Genomic DNA, 13,680 nt, shown 5'->3' with positions numbered 1-13,680 from the left:
GAAGACTGACCTCCTGAGTTCCTCCTCTAGCTCCTTGTTCTTCTCCTCCAGTCTGGTCTTGGCCTGAGTCACGGCCTCCAGCTCTCCCTGCAACACCTCCTTCTCACACGACAGCTCATCTACACGCGCTATCAGGTCATTCTTCACCACATTCAACGCATTTCTGACGCAAGCGTGAGGACAGAGATTAGTCAGCATGATCATTAGGCCCTACACCAACTTTCTCTGGGCCACTGTTTCTGCATCCTGGTCCTGGGGACCCAAAGAGGTGCACATTTCTGTTTTTGTCCTGACACACCTGATTCCACTAATCAAGTCATAATCAAAACTTTGATTAATGGAATTGGGTGTTTAGTGCTTGGACAAAAACCGAAATGTGCACCCCTTTGGGTCCAGGACCAGGATTCAGAAACCCTGCGCTAGGTGAAATCTTTGACGAAAGCTAAATCCCTCTGTGAACAGAAGGTGGCAGTAGTGTGAATTTACTACACAACGTGGGACATTCTTGCTCTGGCAAATTAATAATGTTCCATTGATTTCTTGAGCGTGGTGATTTGAAAACACGCCTTACTTGGTCTCCAGCAGCTGAGTGTTCTCATGGATGAGGTGCTCCACTTCACGACCCATACCTTCGAGGAAAAGAAGGGATGAAAAGGAAACATTTTTAATAAGAAATGGGAATTCCTCCAGTCTAAAATGGAACGATATAAAACATGATACACACATTCCTTCAGTCTTACCAAGAAAGTTAAGGTCTGAGTCTGACACCCATGCTGGCAATGTGAGGTAGAAAACAAAACTGATTAACATGACAAGATCGTCTTACAGCACGACTTGACTCTATGGGGACTCCACCAGGTCAATCTACAGCCTAAAGAACACCTAACCTACAACCTCACTAAGAGGGAGACCCACTGTATATTTTACTCATAGTTTGGAAGCTAAAAAGGGAGAACTAGGGAGAGGGTGATAAGGGAGAAAATGCAAGGGGTGTGAATGGAATGGTTGATACACACCAGAAAACTCATCTGAAGAGAAGAACCAGGAAAATATGAAATAATGAGATGAAGTATGCAATATGGAAATAAAGTTAATGTGAAAGGGGAGAAATAGCAAATATTTTCTGTAGAAAGGGGAGTCCATCCAGTATATATGGCAAGTACACACAAGTGCCAGTCGAGTTTTTGCCATTCATTTGGGACTGAGGTAAAGTTTTCCAGATTTACCAAAGGAGTGGGTATGAGATGATGGTCTTGGAATAGGTAAGCGGCAAGTGTCTACAGGGGACGTGTCTTACCGAGCAGGTCGGCCCCCTCGTCCATGTCTGCTATGTCTACTTCCATGTCGGGTCCTGCCGAGGACAGCTCCGCAAACAAAGACTCTGTGTTCCTGTCGAACGCCAAGTTTTCTATACCTACTCCTTTAGAAGGAGTACTGGAGAGAGTGGTGGGAGGAGGGAGGTGGAAGGGGGAGAGATGGATGGGGGGAGGGAGAGAGCGGGAGGTCATCTGAGTGACCACAGCTTCAATACACTGCATCATGAAATAAAGTGTTTGTTTTCATATCCGGCTACAAGGACCAAGCTGGAAGCGATTGTCTGTACAGTTTGACAGATAAATGATGATTGAGTGTTCAGGATAGAGATGCAGAGATGGAGATAGAAACACTAGTTCCTGTTGACCCTACCTGGCGTCTTTGTAGCCACTGAGGTCCATGTCCAGTTCAGGAGTAGACTCTATGATGGACTGCACCTCTGATGACTCAGTGTTATCATCTGCTGCGTCTGTAGAGGAGATGGAATAACATGTTAGAGTACTAACCTTCTGGGAGGCCAATGTGGTGAGGCCAATGTGATGACAAACATTTTAGTAGGTTTTCTAATGTAACACAATCCAAGTCCCCCAACATAGCCAATCCCCATGTTATCTCAGTTTATGCCCTGGAGCTACAGTACTGACCTTTGAGAGGTCCTGACCCTCCTCTGACTCCTGCTCCTCTCAGCTCGGAGTCCTGTCCCTCCTGTACTGTGGTGTTCTTACTGCTGATGTTATCTGGCTTCCTGTCGCTTCTGTCCAGGTTCCTGTTCAGACCCTCGCTCAGTTCCTCTAACTCTTCCTGGTGGGGCGTGCCCACAGATGCCATGGCAACATCAGACGCAGAAGTAGACATGGGAGTGGCCGACATAGACCCGCCCCCTTGACTGGACATTGGGGAGACAGATTTGGAGCCGCCGCTTTGCGTGGACATTGGGGTAACCGACTTGGAGTCCACCCCTTGAGATGAAATAGGGGTACTGGATTTGGACTCTTCTTGAGAAGACATCAGGGTGGCCGATTTAGAGCCACCTTGCTGCGAGGACATTTTGGAGCCTGCTCCTTGGCTGGACATGGGGGTCCCCGACTTGGAGCCCCCTTTAGGAGACATAGGTGGGTTGGACTTGGAGCCTCCACGGTTAGCATTTGACATCTCATCCTACCGAAGAGAAAGAGGAAGAATAAATTCAATAATGACAGATGGTCATTCTCAAGTCAGCTTCTTTCTCTCAAAAAGGAATAAGCATATTTGAAAAAAAGTTAGCCACTGCAACAAAACCATTAATGCTCAGTCAAAAGGCAATGGTAAAGGCAATGGTATAAAAGTGCATAAAACAAAACAAGAAAACTAAATGCAGTTTAAAATCAACCAGAAAAACATCTAAATTCAGATCAAAGTCGTTAGATCACACAGTTAGAAAACATGTTGTAGTATATTCTACAGCTAGTTGATTGGGTTGAAGTACAGCTGGTGCTCTCTATGCATTAGTAATCCTAGCAAGCCGTCTGAACCCCTGAAAGACTGCGATGCATCTGAAATGGCACCCTACCCCCTATATAGTGCACTACTTTTGGTCAGAGCCCCATAGGGCTGAAAGTAATGCACTACATAGGGAATAGGGATCATTTAAGATTCAGCCCCACGGTTACACCCCGGTCCAGGTGAGGAACCTGCTTGGGTTGCATGGAGCTGGCAATGTACTATGATCTATGGTGGCGTATTCGTCGTCAACAACACAGCAATTACAGGCCATAAAAACAACAACGCGGTAGTTTGGACCTGGTTCTGTTTAGCCTGCTGATTGGCTGAAAGCCTCTGCCATCTGCTTGGGGAGTCTGGCGCCCCCAACTGGTTAAGATAAATATTACAACGAAGGCCTGTTTTAGAGCCGCAATCACAACTGGCCACATAATCAAACCACAGAGGTATAAAGATGACAAAGGGGGGGTGGGGGGGGGCAATCAGAAGAGATAGAACAACAGATTTATGTTGAAACAAGATTATTGCAAAGTCATTAAGTATCTATCGATATTTACACACTGAGCAAAAATAAAATGCAACATGTTTCATGAGCTGAAATAAAAATGTATTTACAGCCCTGTTGGTGAGCATTTCTCCTGTGCCAAGATAATTCATCCACCTGACAGGTCTGGCATATCAAGAAGCTGATTAAACAGCATGATCATTATACAGGTGCAACTTGTGTTGTGGACAATGAAGGGCCACTTTAAAATGTGCAGTTTTGTCACAAGACAATGCCACAGATGTCAAAATGCCACAAGTTGAAGGAGATTGGCATGCTGGCTGCAGGAATATCCACCAGAGCTGCTGCCATAGAAATAAATGTCATCTGATGCAGCTCTCCATCCCACTACTTCTTGGTCAAATAGCCCTTACGAAGCCTGGAGGTGTGTTGGGTCATTGTCCTGTTGAAAAACAAATGATTGGCCCACAAAGCACATGGGAAAGCGTATCGCTGCAGAATGCTGTGGTAGCCATGCTGGTTAAGTGTGCCTTGAATTCTAAATAAATAACAGACAGTGTTACCAGCAAAGCACCACCACACCACCTCCATGCTTCACGTTGGGAACCACACACGAGGAGATCATCCGGTCACCTAATCTGCATCTCACAATGACACGGCTGTTGGAACCCAAAATCAAAAATGTGGACTCAGACCAAAATGACAGATTTCCACTGGTCTAATGTCCATCGCTCGTGTTTCTTGGCCCAAGCAAGTCTCCTCTCCTTATTGGTGTCCTTTAGTAGTGGTTTCCTTGCAGCAATTTGACCATGAAGGCCTGATTCACGCAGTCTCCTCTGAACAGTAGAGATGTTTCTGTTACTTGAACTCTGTGAAGCATTTATTTGGGCTGTAATCCGAGGTGCAGTTAACTCTAATGAACTTATCTTCTGCAGCAGAAGTAACTCTGGCGGTCCTCATGAGAGCCAGTTTCATCATAGCACTTGATGGTTTTTGCAACTGCACTTGAAATTTAACGGATTGACTGAACTTCATGTCTTAAAGTAATGGACTGTTGTTTCTCTTTGCTTATTTGAGCATTTCTTACCATAATATGGACTTGGTCTTTTACCAATAGTATACCACCCCTACCATGTCACAACACAACTGATTGGCTCAAATGCATTAACTTTTACCAAGGCATACCTGTTGAAACCTGCCGTTTCCAGGTTCGATTACAGGCTCAAAATGGCCAGAAACAAAGGACTTTCTTCAGCAACTCGTTAGTCTTTTCGTGTTCTGAGAAATGAAGGCTATTCCATGCGAGAAATTGCCAGTTTGAGAAACGGACTCCTCACAAGTCCTCAACTGAAGATCTCGTACAACGCTGTGTACTACTCCCTTCACAGAACAGCGCAAACTGGCCCTAACCAGAACGAGGAGTGGGAGGCCTGAGCAAGAGGACAAGTACATTAGTGTCTAGTTTGAGATACAGACGCCTCACAAGTCCTCAACTGGCAGCTTAATTAAATAGTACCCGTAAAACACCAGTCTCAACGTCAACAGTGAAGAGGCGACTCCGGGATGCTGGCCTTCTAGGCAGAGTTGCAAAGAAAAAGCCATATCTCAGACTGGCCAATAAAAAGAAAAGATTAAGATGGGCAAAATAAACAGACACTGGACAGAAGAACAATGCCTAGAAGGCGAGCATCTTGGCAATTTCTCACATGGAATAGCCCTCATTTCTCAGAGCAAGAAAATATATTTTGAGCCTGTAATCGAACCCACAAATGCTGATGCTCCAGATACTCAACCAGTCTATAGAGGTACAGTTTTATTGCTTCTTTAAATCAGCACAACAGTTTTCAGCTGTGCTAACATAATTGCAAAAGGGTTTTCTAATGATCAACTTGAATTAGCAAACACAATGTGCCATTGGAACACAGGAGTGATGGTTGTCATAACTTTTTCAACCAATCCACACATTTCTTGTTAACAAACTATAGTTTTGGCAAGTCGGTTAGGACATCTACTTTGTGCATGACACAAGTAATTTTTCCAACAATTGTTTACAGACAGATTATTTCACTTATAATTCCAGTGGGTCAGAAGTTTACATAGACTAAGTTGACTGTGCCTTTAAACAGCTTTGGGAATTCCAGAAAATTATGTCATGGCTTTAGAAGCTTCTCATAGGCTAATTGACCATTTTAGTCAATTGGTGGTGTACCTGTGGATGTATTTTAAGGCCTACCTTTAAACTCACTGCCTCTTTGCTTGACATCATGGGAAAATCTAAAGAAATCAGCCAAGACCTCAGAAAACAAATTATAGACCTCCACAAGTCTGGTTCATCCTTGGGAGCAATATCCAAACACCTGAAGGTACCACATTCATCTGTTCAAACAAATCAATCCCAGAACAACAGCAAAGGACCTTGTGAAGATGCTGGAGGAAACAGGTACAAAAGTCCTATAAATCGACATAACCTGAAAGGCCGCTCAGCAAGGAAGAAGCCACTGCTCCAACCAGCCCTGACCTCAATCCTATAGAAAATTTGTGTCCGGAACTGAAAAAGCGTGTGCGAGCAAGGAGGCCTACAAACCTGACTCAGTTACACCAGCTCTGTCAGGAGGAATAGGACAAAATACACCCAACTTAATGTGGGAAGCTTGTGGAAGGCTACCTGAAAATGTTTGACCAAAGTTTAAAAGTTTAAAGGCAATGCTACCAAATACTAACTGAGTGTATGTAAACTTCTGACCCACTGGGAATGTGATGAAAGAAATAAAAGCTGAAATAAAAATCACTCTACACTATTATTCTGACATTTCACATTCTTAAAATAAAGTGGTGATCCTAACTGACCTAAGACAGGGAATTCTTACTAGGATTAAATGTCAGGAATTGTGAAAAACTGAGTTTAAATGTATTTGGCTAAGGTGTATGTAAACTTCAGACTTCAACTATATTTAGATATTGCATGCTGCAAGGAGGCATAAGGACTGCAGATATGGCCAGGGCAATAAATGGCAATGTCCGTACTGTGAGATGCCTACGACAGCGCTACAGGTAGACAGGACAGACAGCTGATCATCCTCTCAGTGTAACAACACCTGCACAGGATCGGCACATTCAAACATCACAGCTGCGGGACAGGTACAGGATGGCAACAACTGCCCTAGTTCCACCAGGAATGCACAATGCCTCCATCAGTGCTCAGACTGTCCGCAATAGACAGAGAGGCTGGACTGAGGGCTTGTAGGCCTGTTGTAAGGCAGGTCCACACCAGACATCACTGGCAACAACGTCGCCTATGGGCACAAACGTGCCGTCGCTGGACCAGACAGGACTGGCAAAAAGTGCTCTTCACCGATGAGTCTGGGTTTTGTCTCACCGGGGGTGATGGTCGGATTTGTGTTTATTGTTGAAGGAATGAGCGTTACACGAGGCCTGTACTCTGGAACGGGATCGATTTGGAGGTGGAGGGTCCGTCATGGCCTGGGGCGGTGTGTCACAGCATCATCGGACTGAGCATGTTGTCATTTCAGGCAATCTCAACGCTGTGCATTATAGGGAAGACATCCTCCTCCCTCATGTGGTACCCTTCCTGCAGGCTCATCCTGACATGACCCTCCAGCATGACATACAAATATTTACACATTCTCAGTTTGCTGAAAATAAACGCAGTTGACAGTGAGAAGACGTTTCTTTTTTGCTGAGTTTATTTATAGATGTATACACACACGTACAGTTGAAGTCTGAAGTTTACATACACCTTAGCCAAATAAATTTAAACTCAGTTTTTCACAATTCACAAAATTCCATCTTATTTTAAGAATGTGAAATGTCAGAATAATAGTAGAGAGAATGGTTTATTTCATCTTTTATTTATTTCATCACATTCCCAGTGGGTCAGAAGTTTACATACACTCAATTAGTATTTGGTAGCATTGCCTTGAAATTGTTTAACATGGGTCAAACATTTTGGGTAGCCTTCCACAAACGTCCCACAATACATTGGGTGAATTTTGGCTCATTCCTCCTGACAGAGCTGGTGTAACAGAGTCAGGTTTGTAGGCCTCCTTGCTCACACATGCTTTTTCAGTTCTGCCCACAAATTTTCTATAGGATTGAGGTCAGCGATTTATGATGGCCACTCCAATACCTTGACTTCGTTGGATGGTCATTATGGCCAAACAGTTAAATTTTTATTTCATCAGACCAGAGAACATTTCTCCAAAAAGTACAATCTTTGTCCCCATGTGCAGTTGCAAACCGTAGTCTGGCTTTATTATGGTGGTTTTTGAGCAGTGGCTTCTTCCTTGCTGAGCGGCCTTTCAGGTTAAAGGCACAGTCAACTTCTGACCCACTGCAATAGTGACACAGTGAATTATAAGTGAAATAACCTGCCTGTAAACAATTGTTGGAAAAATTACTTGTGTCACGCAAAAAGTAGATGTCCTAACCGACCTGCCAAAACTATAGTTTGTTAACAATACATTTGTGGAGTGGTTGAAAAACAGGTTAATGACTGCAACCTAAGTGTATGTAAACTTATGACTTAAACTGTATATACACGTATGTATGCAAATATACACACACACTTATTTTTTCCTGGCGAGACACGCTTTTAAATGGGTAGTTGTTGGCTTAATGACTGGAAGTCTATGGGAACACCCACCAGTACTGAAAACAAATCCTATGCGAAACACTGGTGTGTGCAAACTGGAGACAGATAGAATCAGCGGGGGAGATGGAGAGAGAGAAAGAGGGAGAGAGAGAAATAGACAGTGGGAGAGGGGGAGGAGTGTAACCAAAAACTGTAAATCTTTGTGAAATGTCGAATCGGAGGTGTCACAAAGGCATCCCTGTGAGTCTGAACTGTGGGAGCCTGATGAAAAGGCTGTGTGTGTGTGCTAAAAAGTCAGCATGAGAGATCCACAGTGACACCTCTATTGTGCCAGAGGCATCTAAAGTGAGAAAGAGACAGTTTAGTGGGATCAGGGATTGAGAATGCAAAGGTTTGATAGAGAGAAGGGAGGAGTATTATGCAGAAAATATGATTTAGCAGCAGCCAGGACTGAGCTTCAACATGAATAGATGAAACTTAAGTGCCAGTCCCATATCTTACGTCAAATGTTGTCTTGCAATCTCTGACATGAAATACCCCTCTTCCTGGTACCTGAATTATTCCATTTGACCCTCGTGTAGAGGAATATCACAACAAATGAAAATCAGCCCATCATGAATGAGTATTCATGATATAACTTTTCTCACAGCGTGGTTTCTATGGGCAACTCTGGGGAGGTTCTAGCATGGCCCTGGCAGAAAGCAGCCCTTCGGTCTGCTCAGACACTCTGTCCTGTTTCTCTGTTAGACTCTTCCCCTTTTCTCTCGCTCCGCTGTTCCCCTCTTCCCCTGTTCTCTCCCTCTCTCCTCTGTTCTACCCTTCCCCTGCTCCTGGCCCCGAATGGTACCACTTCCTCTCTCCCCATGGGCCCTCAGCCACACACAGACACACTCATACCCCACCCCCCTGCTTAGGCATTCCAGGCACACTGATTCAAGTCTCCCTCTCAATCGTGCTTTGGTACTGCAGACACACTGAATCAAGCTTCCTTTTCAATAAGCCTTCCCGTCCTCCGGCAGGGTGATGGGTTGAAAGCGTATGTTTCCACAAAGACACAGAGTATCTACTCTGGGCCAAATTACCCCTGCCTTACGTCACCCCTCAGAGTTCTGGGAAATGCTAAGAGGAGGCATGGGGGATGGTCAGGTCTGAGGGTACAGTCATTCATCTTAGATTGCAGACTTAAACCACTGAGTACACTTTGTACTCACACAGTGAATTTGTGAAAAGTCTGTCCAAAACAGTGGCTGCATGATAGTACAACGTTGGCACTGGAGGAAAGCGATTGACAGGTGGGAAGTAGATTGTTACCTTAAGGCTGGTGTTGGAGTGAGGGTGGCTCAGGTCGTTATATCTCCATGGTTCAGACGGCCTTTCCACAGTTTCCCTCTGTGGGTCAGGGGTCAAATCACTTCCTGGTAACTGAAATAACCCCATGGAGATGGGACGTTCCTTCCTGGATTAAGAGAAAGAAGAGGGGGAGGAATATTCAGTATTGACAGAATAAGGGAGAAGAGATGGATTGTTGATTGCTGGTCTCATCTCCATGGGGTTATTTTTTTCCTCATTGCACTTTCTGTGAGTCATAGAGCTATGAACTTAAATCCGTATTTACCTCATTTCTACTAGAGGTTGAGCGATTATGATTTTTCCATGCCAATACCAATACCGATTATTGGAGGACCAAAAAAAAAACCTGATACCGATTAATCTGCCGATATAGATATATATATGTAATAATGACAACTACAACAATACTGAATGAACAATGAACACTTTTATTTTAACTTAATATAATACATAAATAAAATCAAATTTAGTCTCAAAAATAATGTAACATGTTCAATTTGGTTTAAATAATGCAGAAACAGTGTAGGAGAAGAAAGTAAAAGTGCAATATGTGCCATGTAAAAAAAGCTAACGTTTAAGTTCCTTGCTCAGAACATATGAAAGCTGGTGGTTCCTTTAAACATCAGTCTTCCATATTCTCAGTTAAGTTTTAGGTTGTCATTATTATGGGCATTATGACGAATCAACTATTTCGCGCTACACCATTTGTATTTTATATACCTTTGAATATTGGATGTTCTTATAGGCACATAATATTGCCAGCCTAATCTCAGTAGTTGATAGGCTTGAAGTCATAAAACAGCGCTGTGCTTCAAGCATGACTAAGAGCTGCTGGGAAAAGCAGGAAAGTGCTGTTTGAATTCATGCTTACGAGCCTGCTGCTGCCTTCCGCAGCTCAGTCAGACTGCTCTATCAAATAATAGACATAATTATAATATAATAAACACAGAAATATGAGCCTTAGGTCATTAATATGGTCAAATCTGGAAACTATCATTTCGTAATCAAAACATTTATTCTTTCAGTGAAATACGGAACCATTCCGTATTTTATCGAACGGGTGGCAACCCCAAGTCTAAATATTGCTTACATTGGCACAACCTTCAATGTTGTAATTATATAAAATTCTGGCAAATGAATGAAGGTCTTTGTTAGGAAGAAATGGTCATCAGACAGTTCGCAAAGAGCCAGGCAGCCCAAACTGCTGCATATACCCTGACTCGGCTTGTGCGGAACGCAAGAGAAGTGATACAATTTCCCTAGTTAATATTGCCTGCTAACATGAATTTATATTTAAAAATATATACTTGTGTATTGATTTTAAGAAAAGGCATTGATGTTTATGGTTAGGTACATTGGTGCAACGATTGTGCTTTTTTCACAAATGCTCTTTTGTTAAATTATCACGCGAAGTTGAAGTAGGCTGTGATTCGATCATAAATGAACTGGCACCGCATTGATTATATGCAACACAGGACAAGCTAGCTAAACTAGTAATTTCATCAACAATGTGTAGTTAACTTGTGATTATGTTAAGATTTAATGTTTTTAATAAGATAAGTTTAAAGCTAGCTAGCAACTTACCTTGGCTCCTTGCAGCCACCAGGTCCTTTTGATGCTGCACTCGCGTAACAGGTGGTCAGCCTGCCACGCAGTCTCCTCGTGGATTGCAATGTAAATCGGCATCCAAAAATGCAGATTACCGATTGTTATGAAAACTTCGGCCAATTGGCAATGCCGATTAATCGGTCCACCTCTAATTTCTACCAGCATGTCACATGAGTAACCAGAGGAAAATTAACTCGACCACCTTTACGCCACACAGAGATGCATACAAAGCACTCCCTCGCCCTCCAATTGGCAAATCTGACCATAATTATATCCTCCTGCTTACAAGCAAAAAATGAAGGAAGTACCAGTGGCTTAATATGGAAGTGGTCAGATGAGGCAGATGCTACGCTACAGGACAGTTTTGCTAGCACATACTAGAATATGTTCTGGGATTCATCTAATGGCATTGAGGAGTATACCACCTCAGTCACCGGCTTCATCAATAAGTGCATCTACGACGTCATCCCCACACGTACATATCCCAACCAGAAGCCATGGATTACATGCAACATCCGCACCGAGCTAAAGGCTAGAGCTTCCGCTTTCAAGGAGCGGGACACTTAAGAAATCCCGCTATGCCCTCAGACGAACCATCAAACAAGCAAAGCATCAATACAGGACTAAGATTGAATCATACTACAACGGCTCCGATGCTCGTTGGATGTGGCAGGGCTTGCAAACTATTACGGACTACAAAGGGAAACCCAGCTGCAAGCTGCCCAGTGACGTGAGCCTACCAGACAGGCTAAATGCCTTTTACGCTCGATTCGAGGAAAGCAACACTGAAGCATGCATGAGAGCACCAGCTGTTCCGGACGACTGGGTGATCACGTTCTCCCTAGCCGATGTGAGCGAGACCTTTAAAACAGGTCAACATTTTTTATATATATATTTTCATTTGACCTTTATTTAACTAGGCAAGTCAGTTCAGAACAAATTCTTATTTTCAATGACGGCCTAGGAACAGTGGGTTAACTGCCTTGTTCAGGGGCAGAAAGAGAGATTTTTACCTTGTCAGCTCAGGGATTTGATCTTGCAACCTTTCGGTTACTAGAACAATGCTCTAACCACTATGCTACCTGCCGCCCCACAAGGCTGCAGTGCCAGACGGATTACCAGGACATGTACTCAGAGCATGTCTGGACCAACTGGCAAGTATCTTGTTGACATTTTCAACCTCTCCCTGACTGTCTGTAATATCTGTAATATCAACATGTTTCAAGCAGACCACCATATTCCCTGTGCCCAAGAAAGCAAAGGTAACCCGCCTAAATAGCACTCACGTCGGTAGCAATTAAGTGCTTTGAAAGGCTAGTCATGGCTCACATCAACACCATCATCCCGGAAGCCCTAGACCCACTCAAATTCGCATACCATCCCGTCAGCTCCACAGATGACGCAATCGCACTCCACACTGCCCTTTCCCACCTGGACAAAAGGAACCCCTATGTGAGAATGCTGTTAATTTACTACAGCTCAGAATTCAAACACCACAGTTCCCACAAAGCTCATCACTAAGCTAAGGACCCTGATCCCTGATCCTCAACACGGGGGCCCCTCGGGTGTGCCTGATTAGTCCCCTCCTATACTCCCTGTTCACCCACGACTGTGTGGCTAAGCACGACTCCAACACCCTCATTAAGTTTGCTGACGACAAAAGCCTGATCACCGACAACGATGAGGTAGCCTACAGGGAGGAGGTCAGAGACCAGGCAGTGTGGTGCCAGGACAACAACCTCTCCCTCAATGTAAGCAAGACAAAAGATCTGATCGTGGAAGAGGACGGAAAAGGATGGCAGAACACGCCCCCATTCACATCAACGGGGCTGTAGTGGAGCGGGTCGAGAGCTTCAAGTTTCTTGGTGTCCACCCCACCAACAAACTATCATGGTCCAAGCACACCAAGCCAGTCACGAAGAGGGCACGACAACACCTTTTCCCCCTCAGGAGACTGAAAAGATGGCTCATATTTGGCACGTGACAAATAACATTTGATTTGTGAGTTTCAAAAAGGTATTGACGGTATTGAAAAACCCTCCCGTGGCTACAGTGGGGCAAAAAAGTATTTAGTCAGCCACCAATTGTGCAAGTTCTCCCACTTAAAAAGATGAGGCCTGTAATTTTCATCATAGGTACACTTCAACTATGACAGACAAAATGAGGGGGAAAAAAAATCCAGAAAATCATATTGTAGGATTTTGAATGAATTTATTTGCAAATTGTGGTGGAAAATAAGTATTTGGTCACCTACAAACAAGAAAGATTTCTGCTCTCACAGACCTGTAACTTCTTCTTTAAGAGGCACCTCTGTCCTCCACTCGTTACCTGTATTAATGGCACCTGTTTGAACTTGTTATCAGTTTAAAAGACCCCTGTCCACAACCTCAAACAGTCACACTCCAAACTCCACTATGGCCAAGAACAAAGAGCTGTCAAAGGACACCAGAAACAAAATTATAGACCTGCACCAGGCTGGGAAGACTACATCTGCAATAGGTAAGCAGCTTGGTTTGAAGAAATCAACTGTGGGAGCAATTATTAGGAAATGGAAGACATACAAGAACACTGATAATCTCCCTCGATCAGGGGCTCCACGCAAGATCTCACCCTGTGGGGTCAAAATTATCCCAAAAACGGTGAGCAAAAACCCCAAAACCACACGGGGGGGGGGACCTAGTGAATGACCTGCAGAGAGCTGGGACCAAAGTAACAAAGCCTACCATCAGTAACACACTACGCCGCCAGGGACTCAAATCCTGCAGTGCCAGACGTGTCCCCCTGCTTAAGCCAGTACATGTCCAGGCCCGTC

At 44.0% G+C, this 13,680-nt stretch overlaps 1 protein-coding gene across 7 annotated transcripts in view; it reads right to left on the bottom strand.

Moving 5' to 3' along the window:
- Positions 1–13,680, bottom strand: part of LOC109899963 (C-Jun-amino-terminal kinase-interacting protein 4) — a 53,965-nt gene that overhangs the window by 13,641 nt on the left and 26,644 nt on the right. For all 7 annotated transcript variants that reach the window (XM_031835346.1, XM_031835347.1, XM_031835348.1 and 4 more), the window contains 6 exons: positions 9,222–9,366; positions 1,959–2,472; positions 1,687–1,783; positions 1,298–1,434; positions 572–629; positions 11–163 (listed from right to left, as the gene is read on the bottom strand). In XM_031835346.1, coding sequence (XP_031691206.1) covers positions 11–163; positions 572–629; positions 1,298–1,434; positions 1,687–1,783; positions 1,959–2,472; positions 9,222–9,366 — 1,104 coding nt within the window. The remainder of the gene's footprint in view (positions 1–10; positions 164–571; positions 630–1,297; positions 1,435–1,686; positions 1,784–1,958; positions 2,473–9,221; positions 9,367–13,680) is intronic.

Source organism: Oncorhynchus kisutch, linkage group LG11 (assembly GCF_002021735.2).
Source record: "Oncorhynchus kisutch isolate 150728-3 linkage group LG11, Okis_V2, whole genome shotgun sequence".
Lineage (NCBI taxonomy): Eukaryota > Metazoa > Chordata > Actinopteri > Salmoniformes > Salmonidae > Oncorhynchus > Oncorhynchus kisutch.
Note: the sequence above shows the minus strand (reverse complement) of the source record. Positions and strands in the feature narration are given on the sequence as shown.